At 41.7% G+C, this 19,460-nt stretch overlaps 1 protein-coding gene across 1 annotated transcript in view; it reads right to left on the bottom strand.

The window, feature by feature from the left end:
* The window catches only part of F13a1 (coagulation factor XIII A chain), a 182,620-nt gene that overhangs the window by 12,805 nt on the left and 150,355 nt on the right, over positions 1-19,460 (bottom strand). The window contains exon 13 of the mRNA XM_052156693.1: positions 17,444-17,604. Coding sequence (XP_052012653.1) covers positions 17,444-17,604 — 161 coding nt within the window. The remainder of the gene's footprint in view (positions 1-17,443; positions 17,605-19,460) is intronic.

Raw genomic sequence — 19,460 nt, 5'->3', positions numbered from 1 at the left:
GGTCAGCATGCAGAAGAATGGGAATTGATCCATCCTTGTCTCCTTGTACTAAGCTCAACTCCAAATGGATCAAGGACCTCCACATAAAGCCAGACACTCTGAAGCTAATAGAAAAGAAACTGCGGAAGACCCTTGAGGATATCAGTATAGGGGGAAAGTTCCTGAACAGAACACCAATAGCTTATGCTCTAAGATCAAGAATTGACAAATGGGACCTCATAAAATTACAAAGTTTCTGTAAGGCAAAGGACACCATCAAAAGGGCAAATTAGCAACCAACAAATTGGGAAAAGATCTTCACCAACCCTACATCAGATAGAGGGCTAATATCCAATATATATAAAGAACTCAAGAAGTTAGACTCCAGAAAACCAAATAAATGGAGTACAGAGTTAAACAAAGAATTTTCACCTGAAGAACTTCGGAAGGTGGAGAAGCATCTTAAAAAATGCTCAACTTCATTAGTCATTAGGGAAATGCAAATCAAAACAACCCTGAGATTTCACTTTACACTAGTCAGAATGGCTAAGATTAAAAATTCAGGAGACAGCAGATGTTGGCGAGGATGTGGAGAAAGAGGAACACTCCTTCACTGCTGGTGGGGTTGCAAATTGGTACAACCACTATGGAAATCAGTCCGGCGGTTCCTCCGAAAACTGGGCACCTCACTTCCAGAAGATCCTGCTATACCACTCCCGGGCATGTACCCAGAAGATTCCCCAGCATGTAATAAGGATACATGTTCCACTATGTTCATAGCAGCCCTGTTTATAATTGCCAGAAGCTGGAAAGAACCCAGGTATCCCTCAACAGAAAAATGGATGCAAAAAATGTGGTATATATACACAATGGAGTACTATTCAGCCATTAGAAACAATGAATTCATGAAGTTCTTAGGCAAATGGATGGAGCTGTAGAACATCATACTAAGTGAGGTAACCCAGACTCAAAAGATGAATCATGGTGTGCACTCACTAAGAAGTGGATATTAACCTAGAAAACTGGAATACCAAAAACATAATCCACACATCAAATGAGGTACAAGAAGAACGGAGGAGTGGCCCCTTGTTCTGGAAAGACTCAGTGAAGCAGTATAGGGCAAAACCAGAACAGGGAAGAGGGAAGGGTTGGGTGGGAAAACAGTGGAGGGGAAGGGGGCTGATGGGACTTTCGGCGAGTGGGGGTCTAGAAAAGGGGAAATCATTTGAAATGTAAATAAAAAATATATCGAATAAAAAAAAGAAAAAAAAAGAAAAAGAAAAAAGAAAAGAAAAACCCCTAAGGAGAGTCCTTGTTGGGGTTGAAGAAAAGGAACCTCCATGATAAAATGGGTACAAGAGGTTTCATCTACAGTCATGTCTGATTCCAGGAGGGAAGAATTTCAGAGAATATGAGGCTATTTATGGACCTAGAACAATCTCCCATACTATCAGGTGTTTGTCAGAGCTTTATATAAAACAGGTCAATGTTAGTGATACAGTTATTTAGGTTATGGTCTTGTGTAAGTCAGTTACATCGAAATGGTTACTTGGAAGGGAAGCTGGGGATGTATAGGAAGGCAGATAAAACAGATGGAGACCAAGATAACATTGCTGTTCAAGGTCTCAAAGTTTGATGGAGAACTCCAAATATATAGGCAGTGGAAAAACCCTTCCCCAAAGGCTGGAAGCTTCTCAGCAGAACTGGTTCAGTTGCTCCACAGGTGGCTAGTGTTTCTCAGGAAACTGCAGGTCCTTGAAGAACAATGGGCTTCACATTGGTCTGAGTACTCCATCCTAGGTGGAGGGGATTATGGCTGACACAGGAGTTCCCATGCAAAGGCTGGGAGAAGAACTTCATATTAGTCGATGTCAAGTTCCTGCCAGGTGGCATGACACCTCAATAAGGCTCTCTACAGTCTTGGGTGAATAATTCATTCATTTTTCTCTATTTTTACTAACATTAATTCTATAAAATTAAAGACTTTGTTATACCATGTACACACAGACACACACACACACAGACACACACACACACACACACACACACACACACACACACGCGCGCACAATATCCTTTGGCAACACCCACCATTACCTTTCTTGCTACCTGTTCCTTGACTTGTTGGTCACCTTCTTAAATAGTCTTTCATGCTTAAAAAAAAACCCTCTAAATTCATCATATGGGTGAACACATGCAATATTTGTCTTTCTGAGTCTGGATTATTTCATTTAACATGTTGATCCTCATCTCCATCTGTTTTCTTGCAAATGACATCTTCTTTATGATAGAATAAAACTGCCTTGTGGCGTCTACATACGTTGTTTCCTTCATCTGCTCATCGGTCGATGGCTCTCTAGGCTGCTGGTTCCACAGCTTTTCTATTATTCTGGTAGCTCTTTGTTCTGCTGACTAAATTCCGTTAGGTATATACCCAGGAGTTGTATATCTGGGCCATATGGTAATACTAATTTTAGATTTCTGAGAAGCCTTCATATTGATTTTCGTAGTGTCTGCATCAGTACGCATTTCTATCAATGGTATCTAAGGGTCCCTTTTCCTCTATATCCTCAACATTTGTTGTCTGTTTCCTTGATGATAGCTACTCTAACTAGGGTAAGAAGAAATCTTAAGGCAGTTCAAAAATTAAAATGTTTATTGAGTTTGTTCTTAGACAGTTTTACACATGTATAACATGTGCTCTAATTACCATAACTCCCTGCTTAATCTCCCTTCTGCTCTTACTGTGTTCCCTCCTCCGTAGAAGTCCCATTTCCACATTCACATTTTTTTTTTGCTGTGATGTTTTTTTTTTTGACACCCTCAGAGTTAAACAGCACACCTGTGTGACACAGATTTGAAACTGTCCATGAGGGCCTAATGATGATGATTACTTGGACACACAACTGAAAGTAATAACAGCCCCTCCCAGAATATCCATCAGTAGCCAATAGTTTAGAGGAAGAAGTAGAGCCCAGGCTGGACCTCTCTGATCCATGACTGACTGTTGACAGCTCCAGGAATATGATGACGTTGTGACTGTATTGACTGTGCTATCTATGGCCAGAGGTCAGGAATTCATAGCCCTTCTTTAGCTCTTATGTTGTCCTCCCCCTCTTCCTTGATTGCCCGAGGCTTAGAAGGATTGATACATTTGCAGATGATATTTACAGATTAATACTCAACTCTAATTTAGTCTCAGCACTTTCAATATCCCTGAATTTCTGTGATCACTACAGTTTATCACTAGAAGAGGATTCTCTGATTAAAGCTGAAGAAACATTTGTGCTCTATGGGTTCCTGGGAAATGCGTAGAAAAGGCATTGAGAAGGTCTTACTCAGCTGTGAACCCTGTGGTCTACAGTACTAACCTCCAGGCAAGTTGTTCCTGTTGGTACAATAGTGGTACACAGCTGTTAGGGTAGCAACCAACTATGCTCTGCCTGTATCTAAGGCTCAACACCTCTACCAGAGGGGATTCATATGTAGTACTATAAACCCAACAAAAAAACCCTTGTTGAGAAGGCATGGGTGACCTCAATACTCTTGTTAACCTGAAGTCTAATGCTGCAAAGCTGCCTTCTAAATTCTGATAATCAACATCGATTTTCGTTTGCTTGATCGCTAAAGCTGTCTATTTTTTACATGGTAATTAGCCATTTATACTTTTTTGAGAACTATAAGTAGGCTCAATTTTGTCTCTAAAAAGGCATATATTTGTATGGGATGATGCATATAGAATGATATTGTTATCTCTTATGTTATTGTTTTCTAAGTGTGACATACTTAGAAGACTTTCTCAGTATAAAATCAATGTATTAGAAAATGGGCAGGCAGCAGTGAGTTTACTTATCTGCTTAGAGACTGGAATGCCAAATAAATGGATTTGTATAAAACCAAATTAACTCGAGAGCAAGATGATAAAGATGAAGAAGATATGATGATGACAGTTTTATCCTATTAACAAAAGGATGGAAGGAGATGATGCACAAAACCAGCTTGCAAGTAGTCCTGAGATCACAGTTCAAGCTTCTTAAAACATTAGTGCTGCTTTAGACTTGAATGACTACCCTTTGCCCAGCAAATAGTATGTTGGAAGAATTGTTTTAAAGTGGCATTTACTGGTTGCTTGAATTTTCTATGCAACAACCCACCATTATTACATTTTCCCCTTTAGCCAGTATATAATATATGAGCATACACACAGATCTGAGACTTTCTTATGAATGGAGATTAAGAAAAAGAACATTGCCTAGAGAAGAGGACCCTTGCTTACCGACTTTACAACTGAGAATAAAATCTTACGGTTTTGCTTTTCTGGTTTGTGACTAAATTTATGTGCATGGGACTTAAGAAATTCTATCAGAAAGATAAAACTTTCAACCAATTCATCATGTTTATTTCATGTCCACATTCGTAGGATGTGTTTAGGGGCACTGAGGGTAGGGCGAGCTAATAATGATAGAGAGAGAAGTAGGCGTATCTGAAGGAAAGGATTGTATGCTGGGAAGAGGTCATTACTGTAACCAGTGGGAACTTACAATTACAGAGGCCTCAGTCAACTCTGGAACAGGAAGCTAGAAGCCCAGATGGTAGAATCTATAATTTGTTTCTTTTGAGCACTCAGACTCATTACTAAGGACCAGCTCCATTGAAAAGCATGATTTATGCAAATTTTCACACAAGAACTGCATTTCTTCCAGCTCCAAGGCACACAGGAAAAAGATATTCATATCATAATCATCCCTTAAAGAGGAAAAGATTTTCTTAAGTAGGATCATTGCTGTTGGCAATTTTTTTTTAATGAAATAAGTATCTAACAAGAAAATTTGAAGCCACTGGCCAGAATAAGATAAAAGAATTTCTATGAAAGAGCCTTGACTTAGAACTCAGGACATGATGTCTAAGGACACTGGAAGTTACAAAACTGAATAGTAACTGAACAATCAAAATTACTTTATTCTCATGTCCACAGGCTCACCAAGAGCAAAGTAGCTTTGGAGCCTTAACAAAGCTGAATCTAACTAAAGTTCAAGGAAGAGGAGACAGGCCAACTCATGAAACATGGGGCCATGGCTGGAAGTTACTTTCGTAGCTTCTTGGGTGGTGCAAAGTGAATGGATTAACTCTGTCTAAAGGCTGTAACAAAGCCAACAGCCAACTAGAGACCAGGTTTCCCAACTTCAACACCAGTGACATTTTGGACTGAATGCATCTCAACTGGAGGGAGGGGGAGGTTGTCTTGTGCCAAGAAGGTATATAGCAGCATTTCTGACTTCTTCCCACTACATGCCAATAGCCAACAACACCCCAAAATGATGACAGCTACAAGTATCTAGAAATTGCCAAATATCGCTTGAGAGGCAAAGTTCTTCCTTGTCCCTAACTTCCACCCTTAAAAGCCACGGCTACTGACATGCTGAGGGATTGAATCTGTCACTTTCTTCCCAGGTGTTTTGTTTTCGTCCCTTTGGTGTCCTCAGTTTAATACTCTAGTGTGTCTAATTAAAATAACTTTGAGGGCCACTAAAAATTTAAAAGTAGTTTTTTTCTAACTTAGAAAAAGGAAGGCGACCTGGATACCTTTGGTAAGAATGCTTGCTCTGGCGACTCCAATGGATAAGCATTTTGGTACAACTGCCTTCACCATTGTCATCATAAGGATGACCAAAAACCTCTTAATTAAAGAACCTAGTTGTCCCCAGGCTCTATACCAGATTGGGCCTATCAACAGTCAATCATAGATCTAGAATGATTTGTAGAACACTATCCATCCTTGCTCGACTATTGGCTACTGATGGAACCCAGCATGCCCCAGTGCATAATTCCAAATCCATGGTCACACACAGGGGCCCTGCTTCAGTGAGTCACAAAGGAAAATAAAAAGACAGGAATGTAAGGAGGGGGTTGACAGGAGTAGGAAGGATATTAGAGAGGTTGGGGCAAGAGCAATCAGAATGCTTTACATGCATGTATGAAGTTGTCAAAAAACACATTTAAATAATAGCAACAATGATAGTTATTACAGTAATAACATTTGAAAAGAAATAACACTGCCAGCTGCTATTAATCCTTTCGCTACACAGCATAGATGTATCCAGTACTATCTAAATGTATTTGCAGGGAATTCACTCTGAACCATGAAGACTATCCATTATTTTCCAGGGTCCAAGAGCCCTAGTTTAAGAACTGTTTCTATACTGCTGAGCTAGCTTCTAGCTCCTAGCTTTCTGAGTTGTGGAAAAACATATCCTTCCAGCTTACTAAGGACTGTGACGGAATGTTTCCTTATCTAAATTGCTGGGGACCAGAAGTTTAGGTATAAGAGGCTTGAAAAATTTTATGATATTTTTATACACCTTACTAGCTGACTATCCCTAATTGATAAAAACCCAAAATGTGAAATACTTCAAACTCTGGAATGTGTTTGCATGGTGAGTGGGAGCTCAGACAGTTTTGGCTTTTGGAGTTTGGGATTAGGAATGCCCAACATGTATTTAAAAGGTTGCCTGGTATGTTTTGCCATTGTGGGTGGGTATTTGATCTGACTATGATCACAGTACAGAATTTTCTTGGATAATTTTATGTGTCACACCCGATTACTTTATTTCCAGGTATTATCTCTGCAATTAGTATCTGGGTTTGGTCCATCAATACTGACATTTGACGACATGATAGTCTACCTAAGTGACCCAAAAAACTCCACTAGAGAGCTCCTACAGCTGATAAACAACTTCAGCAAAGTGGCAGGTTAAAAAATCAACTCAAGCAAATCAGTGGCCTTCCTATACTCAAAGGATAAGCAGGCTGAGAAAGAAATTAGGGAAATGACCCCCTTCACAATAGCCACAAACAGTATAAAGTATCTTGGGGTGACTCTTACCAAACATGCGAAAGATCTGTATGACAAGAACTTCAAGACTCTGAAGAAGGAAATGGAAGAAGACCTCAAAAAATGGGAAAACCTCCCATGCTCATGGATCGGTAGAATCAATATAGTTAAAATGGCCATTTTGCCTAAAGCACTATACAGATTCAATGCAATACCCATCAAAATCCCAACTCAATTCTTCACAGAGTTAGAAAGAGCAATTATCAAATTCATCTGGAACAACAAAAAACCCAGGATAGCTAAAACTATTTTCAGCAACAAAAGAAAATCTGGGGGAATCAGTATCCCTGACCTCAAGCAATACTACAGAGCAATAGTGTTAAAAACTGCATGGTATTGGTACAGTGACAGGCAGGAGGATCAATGGAACAGGATTGAAGATCCAGAAATGAACCCACACACCTATGGCCACTTGATCCTCGACAAAGAGGCTGAAAACATCCAATGGAAAAAAGATAGCCTTTTCAACAAATGGTGCTGGTTCAACTGGAGGTCAGCATGCAGAAGAATGCGAATTGATCCATCCTTGTCTCCTTGTACTAAGCTCAAATCCAAATGGATCAAGGACCTCCACATAAAGCCAGACACTCTGAAGCTAATAGAAAAGAAACTGGGGAAGACCCTTGAGGACATCGGTACAGGGAGAAAGTTTCTGAACAGAACACCAATAGCGTATGCTCTAAGAGCAAGAATTGACAAATGGGACCTCATAAGGTTACAGAGTTTCTGTAAGGCAAAGGACACCATCAAGTGGACAGATCGGCAACCAACAAATTGGGAAAAGATCTTCACTAATCCTACATCAGATAGAGGGCTAATATCCAATATATATAAAGAACTCAAGAAGTTAGACTCCAGAAAACCAAACAACCCTATTAAAAAATGGGGTACAGAGTTAAACAAAGAATTCTCACCTGAAGAACTTCGGATGGCGGAGAAGCATCTTAAAAAATGCTCAACTTCATTAGTCATTAGGGAAATGCAAATCAAAACAACCCTAAGATTTCATCTTACACCAGTCAGAATGGCTAAGATTAAAAATTCAGGAGACAGCAGGTGTTGGAGAGGGTGCGGAGAAAGAGGAACACTCCTCCACTGCTGGTGGGGTTGCAAATTGGTACAACCACTCTGGAAATCAGTCTGGCGGTTCCTCCGAAAACTGGGCACCTCACTTCCAGAAGATCCTGCTATACCACTCCTGGGCATATACCCAGAGGATTCCCCACCATGTAATAAGGATACATGCTCTACTATGTTCATAGCAGCCCTATTTATAATTGCCAGATGCTGGAAAGAACCCAGGTATCCCTCAACAGAAGAGTGGATACAAAAAATGTGGTATATCTACACAATGGAGTACTATTCAGCCATTAGAAACAATGAATTCATGAAATTCTTAGGCAAATGGATGGAGCTAGAGAACATCATACTAAGTGAGGTAACCCAGACTCAAAAGGTGAATCATGGTATGCACTCACTAATAAGTGGTTATTAACCTAGAAAACTGGAATACCCAAAACATAATCCACACATCAAATGAGATACAAGAAGAAAGCAGGAGTGGTTCCTGGTTCTGGAAAGACTCAGTGAAACAGTATTTGGCAAAACCAGAACGGGGAACTGGGAAGGGGTGGGAGGGAGGACAGGGGAAGAGAAGGGGGCTTACGGGACTTTCGGGGAGTGGGGGGGGGCTAGAAAAGGGGAAATCATTTGAAATGTAAATAAATTATATCGAATAAAAAATATTTAGTGTTCATAAAAAAAAATACTGTCATTTGCAGGAGGCTGGAGAGCAGTGGTTGATGGAGGAGGACTCTGTTTACACTGTTGTGTACTTGCTTTGCAACTAACAAAGGTTTGGTATCTATTTTCTTATATTTGTCTCTAGCCTCCAAAATTACAAATTCCTGTCCCTGACTCTTAAGAGGGTGCTGAATCATAAAAACTCAGAACAACATAAACACAATACTTAACTGTCCTTCTTAGAAATTTTGAGTGTCATTTTTCCTCCCTTTTTCTTAGAATAGAATAAAACACTTTCATGGTATCTATTGACTTAGGGAGATATGATGGTGTCTGTGGAACAGAGAGCAATGGTTCTGTGGGGGAAGAGTCTGTGTTGAATTCTTCCCGTGTTTTGAACAGTTCACTTTTTTATGCTGTGATAAAATTTCTATGTCAACATTACTCACTCTCTCACTTTTTCTCTTCTTTCTTTCATTTTATTTCTTTCCTTTTTCTTCTTTCCTCTCTTTCTCTCTTCCCTTCTCTCTTTCTTTCTCTCTTCTGATAAAGCTTAAAAGGGAGACCTTAGGGAAATCCATAGGAGCTTAGGTAAAGGCACAGCACCATAGGTACTGGTTTAAAGAGGTGTGCTTATGACAGGGAGCAGAGACCAGAAAATGGACAGAGGACATGCTGCCATTGGAGATGGCTCATGTTTTTATAGATAGCTCATGGCCCCAGTGTTTCACTGCTGTGGTGGTTTAAGTGAAAAAAGTGTCTCTCATAGGTTTAGACATTTGAATACTTGGTTCCCAGTTGGGGATGATTAGGGATGAAGTTTTGATGGAAAAAGTACATCATTAGGGTTGGGCATTGAGGCTTCACAGCCTCACTCCATTTCCAGTTCACTCTCTTCTTCCTTCTTGTGGTTGAGCATGTGATCTCTCAGCCTCTTGTTCCCACTGCCATCCCTGACTACCACGTTTCTCTGCCTTGATAGACTCTTACTCCTCTGCATATGACAACAACAGAAAAGTAACTACTATAACTAATTTTATTTAAAATATCTAGTTTTAAAACTCAGCCACAATATGTCATTCCAAGGTAAGTGTACTTGTTAATATCAATGCACTGAGTTCTGCCTTGTATAGATAGCAGGATAGCAATAGTGAGCTGCTACTCAGATAGAGAGAGAGAGAGAGAGAGAGAGAGAGAGAGAGAGAGAGAGACAGAGAGAGAGACAGAGACAGAGACAGACAGAGAGAGACACACAGAGAGAGAACTGAAAGGAAGGAAAACTTTCAGAAAGAGTTAAAATGACTTAGGTTGGCAATTTGATTCACAGAATTTATTAGATTCACCAAACAGTACTTATTTGAAGTGCTTTCAATCATGCCTCCACATCTCATTGGAAATTGAATTTCTTCCCGCCTACTCACCCCATGGTCACTGCTGGAAATAAGCTGTTGCTTGTTTGTAAACTGCTCATCAGCTGCAGAGTAGGTATGGCTCTCCACTACCATGTAGGCCGTCACTTACTAAATGATGCCAATAGCTTTGCCAAGGTCAAGTCATTTAGAAGCCCATGCCGATAAAGATGGTAGTCACTAGCTCAGATGGCTTATGTTAGACTTAAATGAATTAAAGTGAAGTGAAATTTGCAATAATTCTGACTTTGGTGGAATCTGCTATCTCTTTTAGGATTCAAAAACCTCATTATGTCTGATATGCACCGTATTGACGGAATGGATTTAAAACATCTGTCAGTGTAGAAAGTTGTATCAAGTCAGTTAATCTATGCAGGAATTATAAATGTCAATCTATACAAGAAGTATAGATAAATACTGTGAGTTTACAGATAAGGAAATGAAGACACAGAGAAGCTATGTAACTTGCTTAAGTTCACACAGTAAGAAGGGAAAGGAGACATGAATGCAGTTGGTCCCAGGTAATTGCTTAAACCTATCCTGTCCTAATTCTGTTTAATAACAGTAATACAACAGATGACTTACACTGGTTTTTTTACTTAGTAATATGAGGTCCCTGCCCATTACTTTCTCTACATTGGGCATTGAATCCTTGTAGCTCTCTGGTCTTGGAGATTCACATTATTATTACCTCTATTCTCTTGGTATTAAAGCAAAACTTAAAAGATAACTAGAGCTAGTAAATTGGAAGAACCGAACCGGAAATAAATCTAGGTCTTTCTGACTTAAAACATTCTCCTTGAAACACCACCCACACTGTGATCTCTGACAGATGAGATAAAAATAGCAACCCACCGAAGAATCATTTGCAGTGTTAGCTTTTCATGTTATCACTAAACCCTCCTTTGAGGGCAATGGTTCTAAGTTGACCCTGAACTATATTTGAAAACACAGCTTCCACCCACCCTTTTCTTTTTGACTTTACGAGGAAAGAATTTGATTCCCTCACCAGTGTGAAATGTGACAAGGTGGCCTTGGGGCCTTGAGTTACATTACTGGATGATAATGGGATTTTCTATTTAGGGTAAAGTTGGGAATATGCTTTTGAAAAAAAGAGATCCAGTAGCTTACATGTCGTGGAGTTACAGGGTAGGAAGATGTGGCTGCTTATTCCAGATGCTTTCCTTTGTGTGTCCATCTTTTCTAAGATTTAGACAAAAACAGGAAATGCACAGAGCAACCTGAACTTTGGGTGTGGCAAATACTTTTGTTCACACAGTAAGGAGGGGGCCGAGACTTGAAAGCAATTGTTACTAGATCATTGCTTGACCATATCCTATCCTAGCTCGGTTTAACAATAACACAGATGACTTACAGTGCTTTTTACTTAGTAATATGAGGACCCTGCCCATCATTTTCCTTACTTTGGGCTGTTGAATCCTTGTTGCCCTCTATGCCTCCTTTTCCTTCTTATGCGAACACTGTTATACAGCTGTCCAGAGAGGTGACAGGAGTGCACACATCAGAGCCTTGGAGCTCAGAGTCCAGAGTGTGCCTGCCTGCTCCGTTGACACAGTTTTCACTGTCTCCCTCGACAGCTGTGCTCCTCTCTGATTACCAGCTGTGAGTGGGGGTAAGCACAGAAATCTGCAGCGGAAGTCCCTCCTCTGGCATTCCCTGGGAGAAGACAACTTCCGAGAGGAGAAGAGGCCTCCATCTGGTCCTCCTGTCCTTGCCCTTTGTGTCCCCTGCTTGAAGGAGAGGGCTAAGTCTGGTGATTGGGCTAGAGTCACTGTAAAGCAGGGAGAGTGGTTATTTTTATTGGAAACATGGAGAATAATATGATTTGGATCCTAAATGTCTCCTAGAGGGCTTAGGCTACAAGTGTGAGATGTGGTGGAGGCGGTAAGGATTAGGGTATGTGGAAGAAACTTATGTCACTAGGGGTATGTTCTTGAAGGAGATACCAGGACACTGGCCTCTTCCTACTTTCATTTCTTCCTGGATATTGCATTTCTCCGCTACATGTTTCAATCATTATAAAGCATAAACAACTGACCAGAGACTGATACTCTGAAACTGTGGTCCAGAGTCACCCTTTCCTCCTTTTAGCTGATCTATATGAAGTATATATAATATGATATATATGCACATACACATAACAAAATATAACATACGTAACATATATGTTACGTATGTTATGTACATATTTGTCACGTTGAGAAGGAAAAGTAGTCAGAGCTTCCAAGCCTTTAGCATGGGGCTCAGGGATGATAACAATGTGGTTTTTGTTTTTCTACTTGCCATTAATGAAAAACCCAGGACATTTAGGCTCCTGTAGAGTAAATAGAAGCCTTATCATCCCTTACCTAGACACAGTTAAGTGGTTCAGGACACTGACTATATTCCAAGTGGTTCCCCCAGTTTTAATTTGTCATCTGAGACACAGGTGTATAAGTCAGGATGCTGGAGGAGCAAGGCCCTAGAATTCACCTCTGCATCTTCCCTGTCTCACTACAGAAACACACAGAGTCAGGTTTCTGAGATGGTCTAGCGACCTCAACAAGAATCATAGCATCTAATGAAAGGCTCCAGTCGGAACATAACACTATGATAATGATTGAGACAAACCATACTAGTATCTAGAGTTAGGTGAAATGGACATGGGGTTAGATCATGACATACCTTGTCTAGGTAGGGAAGTATTCCCTTTTCATAGCGGGCAAAGCTTTTCATCAGGCTATGGTGTTTGGTAAATAGGTAGACTTGTCTCTGAGCCTGGATGAACAAAGCTCATATAGGTGTAAGTGCTGGATAAGATGGAGACTTCCCTGGATTGTATTTAAGGGGTCAGCAGTGACACTTCTCATGTGACCTATTCTTACCATCCCCATGGTGCCGTGAAGCTTATTACCTCAGTGTCTTCTAGGTGGGAGTGTGGCTATGGAAGTCAGCCCTGGCACTGCGCTTGCCTAAGTCCCCAGTTCCTGCTGCCCATCTTGAGCATGAGAATCACCAGCCCTCACTGGTGAGAACCAGAGAACCCTGTTAAACTGCTCTTCACACACTGTGGGTCACAGCACTAAGACAAGTGTGGGTGTCGTCTGAAGACCAGCTTGCTTCCTTCTGTGGCCCCTCTTCTCCAAAAGGCAACTGCTCATTAACAATTAAAATGCCGGGGAGCCTTTTCCCCAAGATGTAAAGCAGCTTTTGACAATCAACACAGAGAAAAATTCCAAGTCTGCTTTTAATAAAATATGCTTTTCTCATCACAATATTTTGATAGCACGGAAAAGGAGATGTATGCTCATTAATGTTTAATGAGTGTCTCCCCCTGCCATTTCCCATAATAGGATCACACACCGTGACTCATGAGTGGTGGGTGCTGGGCATAGTTAAATGGGGACAAATTTAACTCAGACTCAGTCTCTATTGCCATGGGGATGAATGAAGCCCGAGATGTTCCCATTATGATGTAAGAACCAGGCTACCAGCCCATGTGGTTTGGTGGATGGTAGCTTAGATTCAGATGACCAGATCTAGTATCATCCCAGGATGTCTAGATTTGCACTTAAAAGGGAGATTGGGGGTGGGGGCGGGAACATCTGGATTCTAGCTTTCAGGCAGCTCCATTGCTGGGGTCAAAGATATGGGTCCCAGAAGGCAATGTTTTGGGGCCAAGACTTTGTATAACTCTTGGGAGGCAGAGTTTCCACCAAAGGCTTGTTCATGGAACCAATGACAAAGCTTCATCCAACACATTTTAGACTCAACTATAAATCTCTCTACATGCTTTGCTGAGGCTATTTTTAGTCTTGCCTGGCTCCCAACCCCTACCCTAAACAAAGCCACTTCTGTGATCTACCCCACCCTCCACACAATTCCCCACGCTTTCTTCTGGTATTTAGATATTTCTCTCTCCATCTCTGCTGGTAGAAAGATAACCATTCATCGATGATAGCCTATTCCCTTGGTCTAAATTCTTGATAATTCATCAGAGCTGTGATCTCCCAACTTTGCAACGCACTAACCTTCCTGCTGATGCTGCCACCACTCCTGCTTCCTATAAAAGTCCCAGTGTGAAGAACAATGTGGCCCAAAGCTCTCAAATGCACACCAAGAAAGATCTGGGAAACAGGTTCCTGTCCTTCCCTGATCAGGTATGTCCATGAGACAGTCACTTGTGAAGAGAAGCAACTATAGTTAAGAGCCGGTGGCATGCGTCAACTGTTTACTGTGACATAGTCATCACACATCTTTGGCCCAGTCAACACAAAGATGCCATCGTGAAAGAGTCACTACTGCCATTCTCATTCCAATGGAAAAACAGACTCTGGGAGTCTCTGATTTGTTAAGGTTACATGGGAGTCCTGTGGAGAAAACAGCTTTGAATTCCCTTGGTTTCAGGGCTCATGGTTTGGTCACTAGCTTCTCTGGGCTTCTGTGGAATGAAGGTTACAGTAATACCTACCTCTCAGATAAGACGATACAAGGGCATTACTAAAATTCCATTGCTTAATATCTTTCAACTGCTGTCACTACTATCAGCACGCTGGCCTTCTCCTCTTGTCTGCAGAATGAAGCTGGAAGGATCTGTTCTTATAATTACCTCTTTCATGTTTACCCTGTGCCTGGTATCTCCATACCCAGCATCTGTGAGAGGCTCTGTCTTCTGTGAGCCCATCCCTGCTTCAAAGGATGGACAATGTATTCTACCATTTTCCTAATATTTGCTGAAGGGACAATGCTGTAGGTAATTTTGGACCACGTGTTTTGAACCATTGTGGGCTTTGTACTTTTAGTGTGTTTGGAGTTCCTGTTTTATGCCATTTATGTGACTTAGCTCTCTAAAGTGCTCTCCCACATGATAGCCCAACAGAGTATTTTCTTACCATCTTTCCAGTACTCCCTAACAGCAAGTTCCTTCCCTTCCTCAGCCCTCCCCATCACTTCCACTGCATGACTGGTTTCTGAAGGATACAGTTCTGTTTCCCTATGTCTCCAGTGTCACAGGTACCTAGTACACTATCCATCCTTTCTGAAATCTGAATCTGTCACAGCTGGGTGATATCTGAATGGCATTAGGGTGTGCAGTCCCTTCCCCTGGCACATCTCTTTTCCCATTTGGATTTACATTAACTGTGAAATGAGTGGGGTTAACGTGAGGCTTGTGTAATAATGCCTTATCTATAGTTTTTCTAATCTTAGTCCTAGACAGTATCAGATCTTCTCTCTGAGGAAATGTCTTTGACTCTGAGTTTCCACCAGAACCAGAATCCCTGCTTCTGTCATGGAAATTAACCCAAACCGAACCCAACCAACCCTAGTTCGAGACGTGCCCTGGTTTAACTTGTGGAATGAGACCTCTGTAATTCTGCCATGGGGAGTCCAGTTGTTCTTAAAGAATCCTAAAAGACAAAAAAATTCCAACCTTTCTAATTAATAATACCCCAGAAGATCAAAGGTATCAGTTTCTTCTATACACACATTTTATTATCAGTGGTGCAATTAAATTCTATTTTGTGCTGTGGTCTGAACACTTCACAGCTCGGAAAGGCTTCTCCTGAGATCTTGGCAGGGACGAGCCATTGCTTCATAATGAGGTGAACATGAGAACTGTCTCTGGTGGGAAAGGCAGAGATCTGAGCATGGGCACAGGCTCTGGTTAATACCCCCCCTAAAAGCAGCAAAAGATGCCTTTGTTATGTAGCTGAGGGATATCGTCAACGTTTCTGACTACGGGAGAGCCAGTGTGACTGCTGCTACTGTGGTCTCTGTACTCTAAGCTAATGAATTCATGCTCTTGTGGCTATATGCCACTCCTGGAGCAACCCAAGTGCCCTGTTTTCCTATTTAGCATTTGATACTGATTCTACCTACAGCATTCTGATTCTCCCTCAGCCTATACATCCTCATTTTTATTCTGCCTCTTAAGGCCTGTTGTGCAGACAGTACTAATCACAACAGGTCTATGGAAGGGACTGTAGTTCAAGAACAGACTAGAAGCAGAGGCTCTGACATTCTTTTTGTCAGTGGGCTCTACACATATTCAGGTTTGTGTGAGCCTCATCTTGGGGGAGTCCATGTACCATTTGCACATAGCCAGATTTTGAGAAGATGTGGACAAGGCAGTTCCCATCCTGTTCCTGTAACTGGATTGCTGGGGTTGGAGATCTACCTCTACATTTTGATGACGATGCGATCTTGCATGAGTTTTAAAGCCTCTCTGCACTTCAGTTATCTCATGTATAAAGTGGAAACATTCTTATCTGTAGGGGTTATTGAGTGTTAAAACCTCAGTTACATATGTGATCTACTTTAATAGCAGCTGCCAGGGTCCAGTATATAAGCAATCAGAGCAGCCCATTGAATGCCACACAATAGCTATTAGCTTAAAAAGTGGTTCATTAGAAAGAAGGATCGTGTCTCACTCCTGCCCACTGCCCCATCTCTGGAGCCACTCGGATTACTTGGTTACTTTAGGATACTTCATGTTAGGAGGATTTATACGGATTACTCAGTCTCTTAAGAGACGGATGCTCTCCAGACACCAGGGAAGTTCTTTAAGGCCACATCCAGATGGCATAAAATGTTACTCTCCAAGTGGCATTCTCCAAGTGGCACTCTCTTCCAGTGCTTTGAAGGGGGTCTTGGTAAGGCTGTGTACTGATGCCATCAGAAGATAGCTATGCTCCTGAGAAGTCGGTCACCCATTCCCCTGGCTTTCCTTTACCAACTCCTCTGAGCAATTTGAGACGAAATACTCTGTACTACCTGAACTACCAACTCTGTGCTCTCTGCACAACGAAAGCCATGATCCCAGTGGGGAAAAACGATCCATGGTGACAGAAGCCAGAAAATTTGTCATCTTGGTGAGTAGGGAGGACTGTGAACAGGAAAAAACAGGAAGGAACTTTCTGAAGAACTGGGAATCCTCTGTATCTTCATCTGGCTGGTGCTTATAACGGCTTTTGTATATTCAACTATTGCTCTCCAGCCGTACACTTCTGCTTGCACATCCTACTGTGTACAGTCATACCTCAGTGAATGACATTACTGCCCCAAATGCAGAAGGGACAGTGTAGGTAGTTTGCAAGCTTGACCCACTTTATTTTGAAGACACAGAGAGTTCTGAGTCTCCGTCTCCATCACACATTCTTATCTTCCTCCACAAGTGTGTTTATACCACAGGTTATATTTATATCTGCAGTCACATCTATATATTTAAATAAGGAGAGAAGAGGAGTGTTATATGTACGTGACTATATATAGAATGGCTTGCTTCTTTCAAAGAACAGGAGGATCCTAGCTCCATTATGTCTTTTGGACACCCCCTCCTCCCCCCACATGCACACACAGTCTGGCTACCTGACTAAGCACTTTGCCCTCCTTTCTTGTCTGAGATGTGAGGTTCACTGACCTTGATGATGACCTTGGGGATAGTCAGCACTATGGACTTTTGCTTGGCCAGGACATCCCTGGACTCGTTGATGCGAGCTGTGACAAAGAAGTGCAGGAGGCCCTGTTCCAGAAGGTGGCTCATGTACTCGCCCGCTCTGACCAACACTTCCTTTTTCTTGACTGGAGGGAGGAAAAATCAACAAGGCTGCCATCAAGACCTGGACGAGATGGCATATGGCTTACTGTCCCTCTCCCGTCCCTCCCACATTAGCACACAAGTCACCAGGAACACAGCAAAAGTCAGATACAAAGAGTCAATCGGGGACAAACTCTCCTGTCTCATGGGTAAAGAAAGAATACACTAGAAATGTAATACAATAGTCAGTGAGGTCTTACTACAGAAAAGAGTTGTCAAACTTTCCAAGCATTGCTTTTGCTGCTGTAAAATGGAATGAGTAAGCAGAGATATTAAAGGTAGATCCTAGGAGATTCAACCATGCAGGCTTTGACCTGGGCCAAGGCAATTCCAAGATGGCGGAAAAGGAGCATGAAGCTTCTGCTCACCTCTTTGTGATTGGGGAGACCTCTGTGTTGAAACCCAACTGCTAGCTTTCAGGGTAGAGGATAAGCCCTGCAGAATGGCATGGAGGTTGGGAAGTAGTCTCATTGCCCCTTTAATCTCCGTGGGGGCTGAGGATGGAGAGTTGTTATCTGTAGCCTGAGTCCACTTGCCGACTCTGTGGCTCCATTTCCCGTAGTCCAGGATTCTAGAGCCCAAAAGGGAGTTTTGTGGGCTGAGCCCAGGTATGTATGTCCTTAGAGACAGTGCATTTTGTCCCTTAGTGATTCCAGGGATGGTAAACAGTGGTTTCCTTCTGTTTTCTTTTCTTTTTTTCTTTCTTTGTTTGTTTGTTTCTTTTTTTTAGGGGAATGAGTTTGGCTACTAGGTTTTCTTAGGGTGGCAAGGTTTGTTCATCTTCTTTGTACCCATCTTTGCAGAGGCTCTTATCAACACTTACAGTCTCAGCCTCGGGGCTCCCTTCTTCTTGGAGGCAGACCATTCTCTCAATCACAGCACTGAAGAAATGGAGCTGTGCACCAGAGCCCCAGAGAACATTGCTCCTGAAATAGTCCATTATATAAGTGCCATGTTGTGCCACCGCACAAGAAATTGTTCTAGATAAAGTTTATTAAACGCGGCAAGAGAAGGAGGAATAGATTTTCACTGTATGAGTGGTGGAGATGGGAGGCTGCCAACATCATTTATGGTGTCTGGGGAAAGCCAAGGGAGACACAGGCTGGAGCTGCCTCATCTCTTCCAAAAAGCAAAGGGAACTAAATATAGCCAAGTGACAATGATAACACCTTTGAAGGTACTGGGTGGTTTAAGTTATTCAAATCTCCCAAGCTGACTCTAGCCCACACATTCCCTTTAATCACCAATCTGAAAAGTCTGCTTCTCATTCTCCTTAGAAAACTTTCTTTGCAATAGAGGCACTGAAGAATGTTTGATTAGGGTCAGACATGTGTGATTTTGCAAAAGACCAGGATTTACTTTAAATTGCAACATGCATTTTATTGCATGCAATTGATGCCACCTACCTACATTAATTAGTAAATTAGCAAAAGAAGAATGAGTTTCTAATTCCCTTGAAGTTATCTAGGACAATCCCTGGGTGGTCTGACTGATGGAGCTGTTTTAAAATCGATTTGGGCTTAGATTTGGTCCCTACATGAATAACACAGTAGAGAAATACATTACATCATTTGAATCCATTAACTCATATAAAGTTATCCCCCCATTTTTAATTTTTACAGGGGGAAGGTTTATTTTGGCTTACTATTTGAGGGCATACAATCCATCATTGTGGGAAGGCCTGGGAGCAAGCATGAGGCTAGAGTGGCTGGCGGTATTGCTTCTGCAGCCAGAGAATAGTTTAAGTCCATCCTTTAATTGGGTTAAGGAGACAAGGAAGATTGAAAGGGTACATAGGAGGTCGGAAAGGGGATGTTCTCTATTTCTGGTGTAGAGAGAT

The sequence above is a fragment of the Apodemus sylvaticus genome, chromosome 14 (genome assembly GCF_947179515.1).
Source record: "Apodemus sylvaticus chromosome 14, mApoSyl1.1, whole genome shotgun sequence".
Taxonomy (NCBI): Eukaryota; Metazoa; Chordata; class Mammalia; order Rodentia; family Muridae; genus Apodemus; species Apodemus sylvaticus.
Note: the sequence above shows the minus strand (reverse complement) of the source record. Positions and strands in the feature narration are given on the sequence as shown.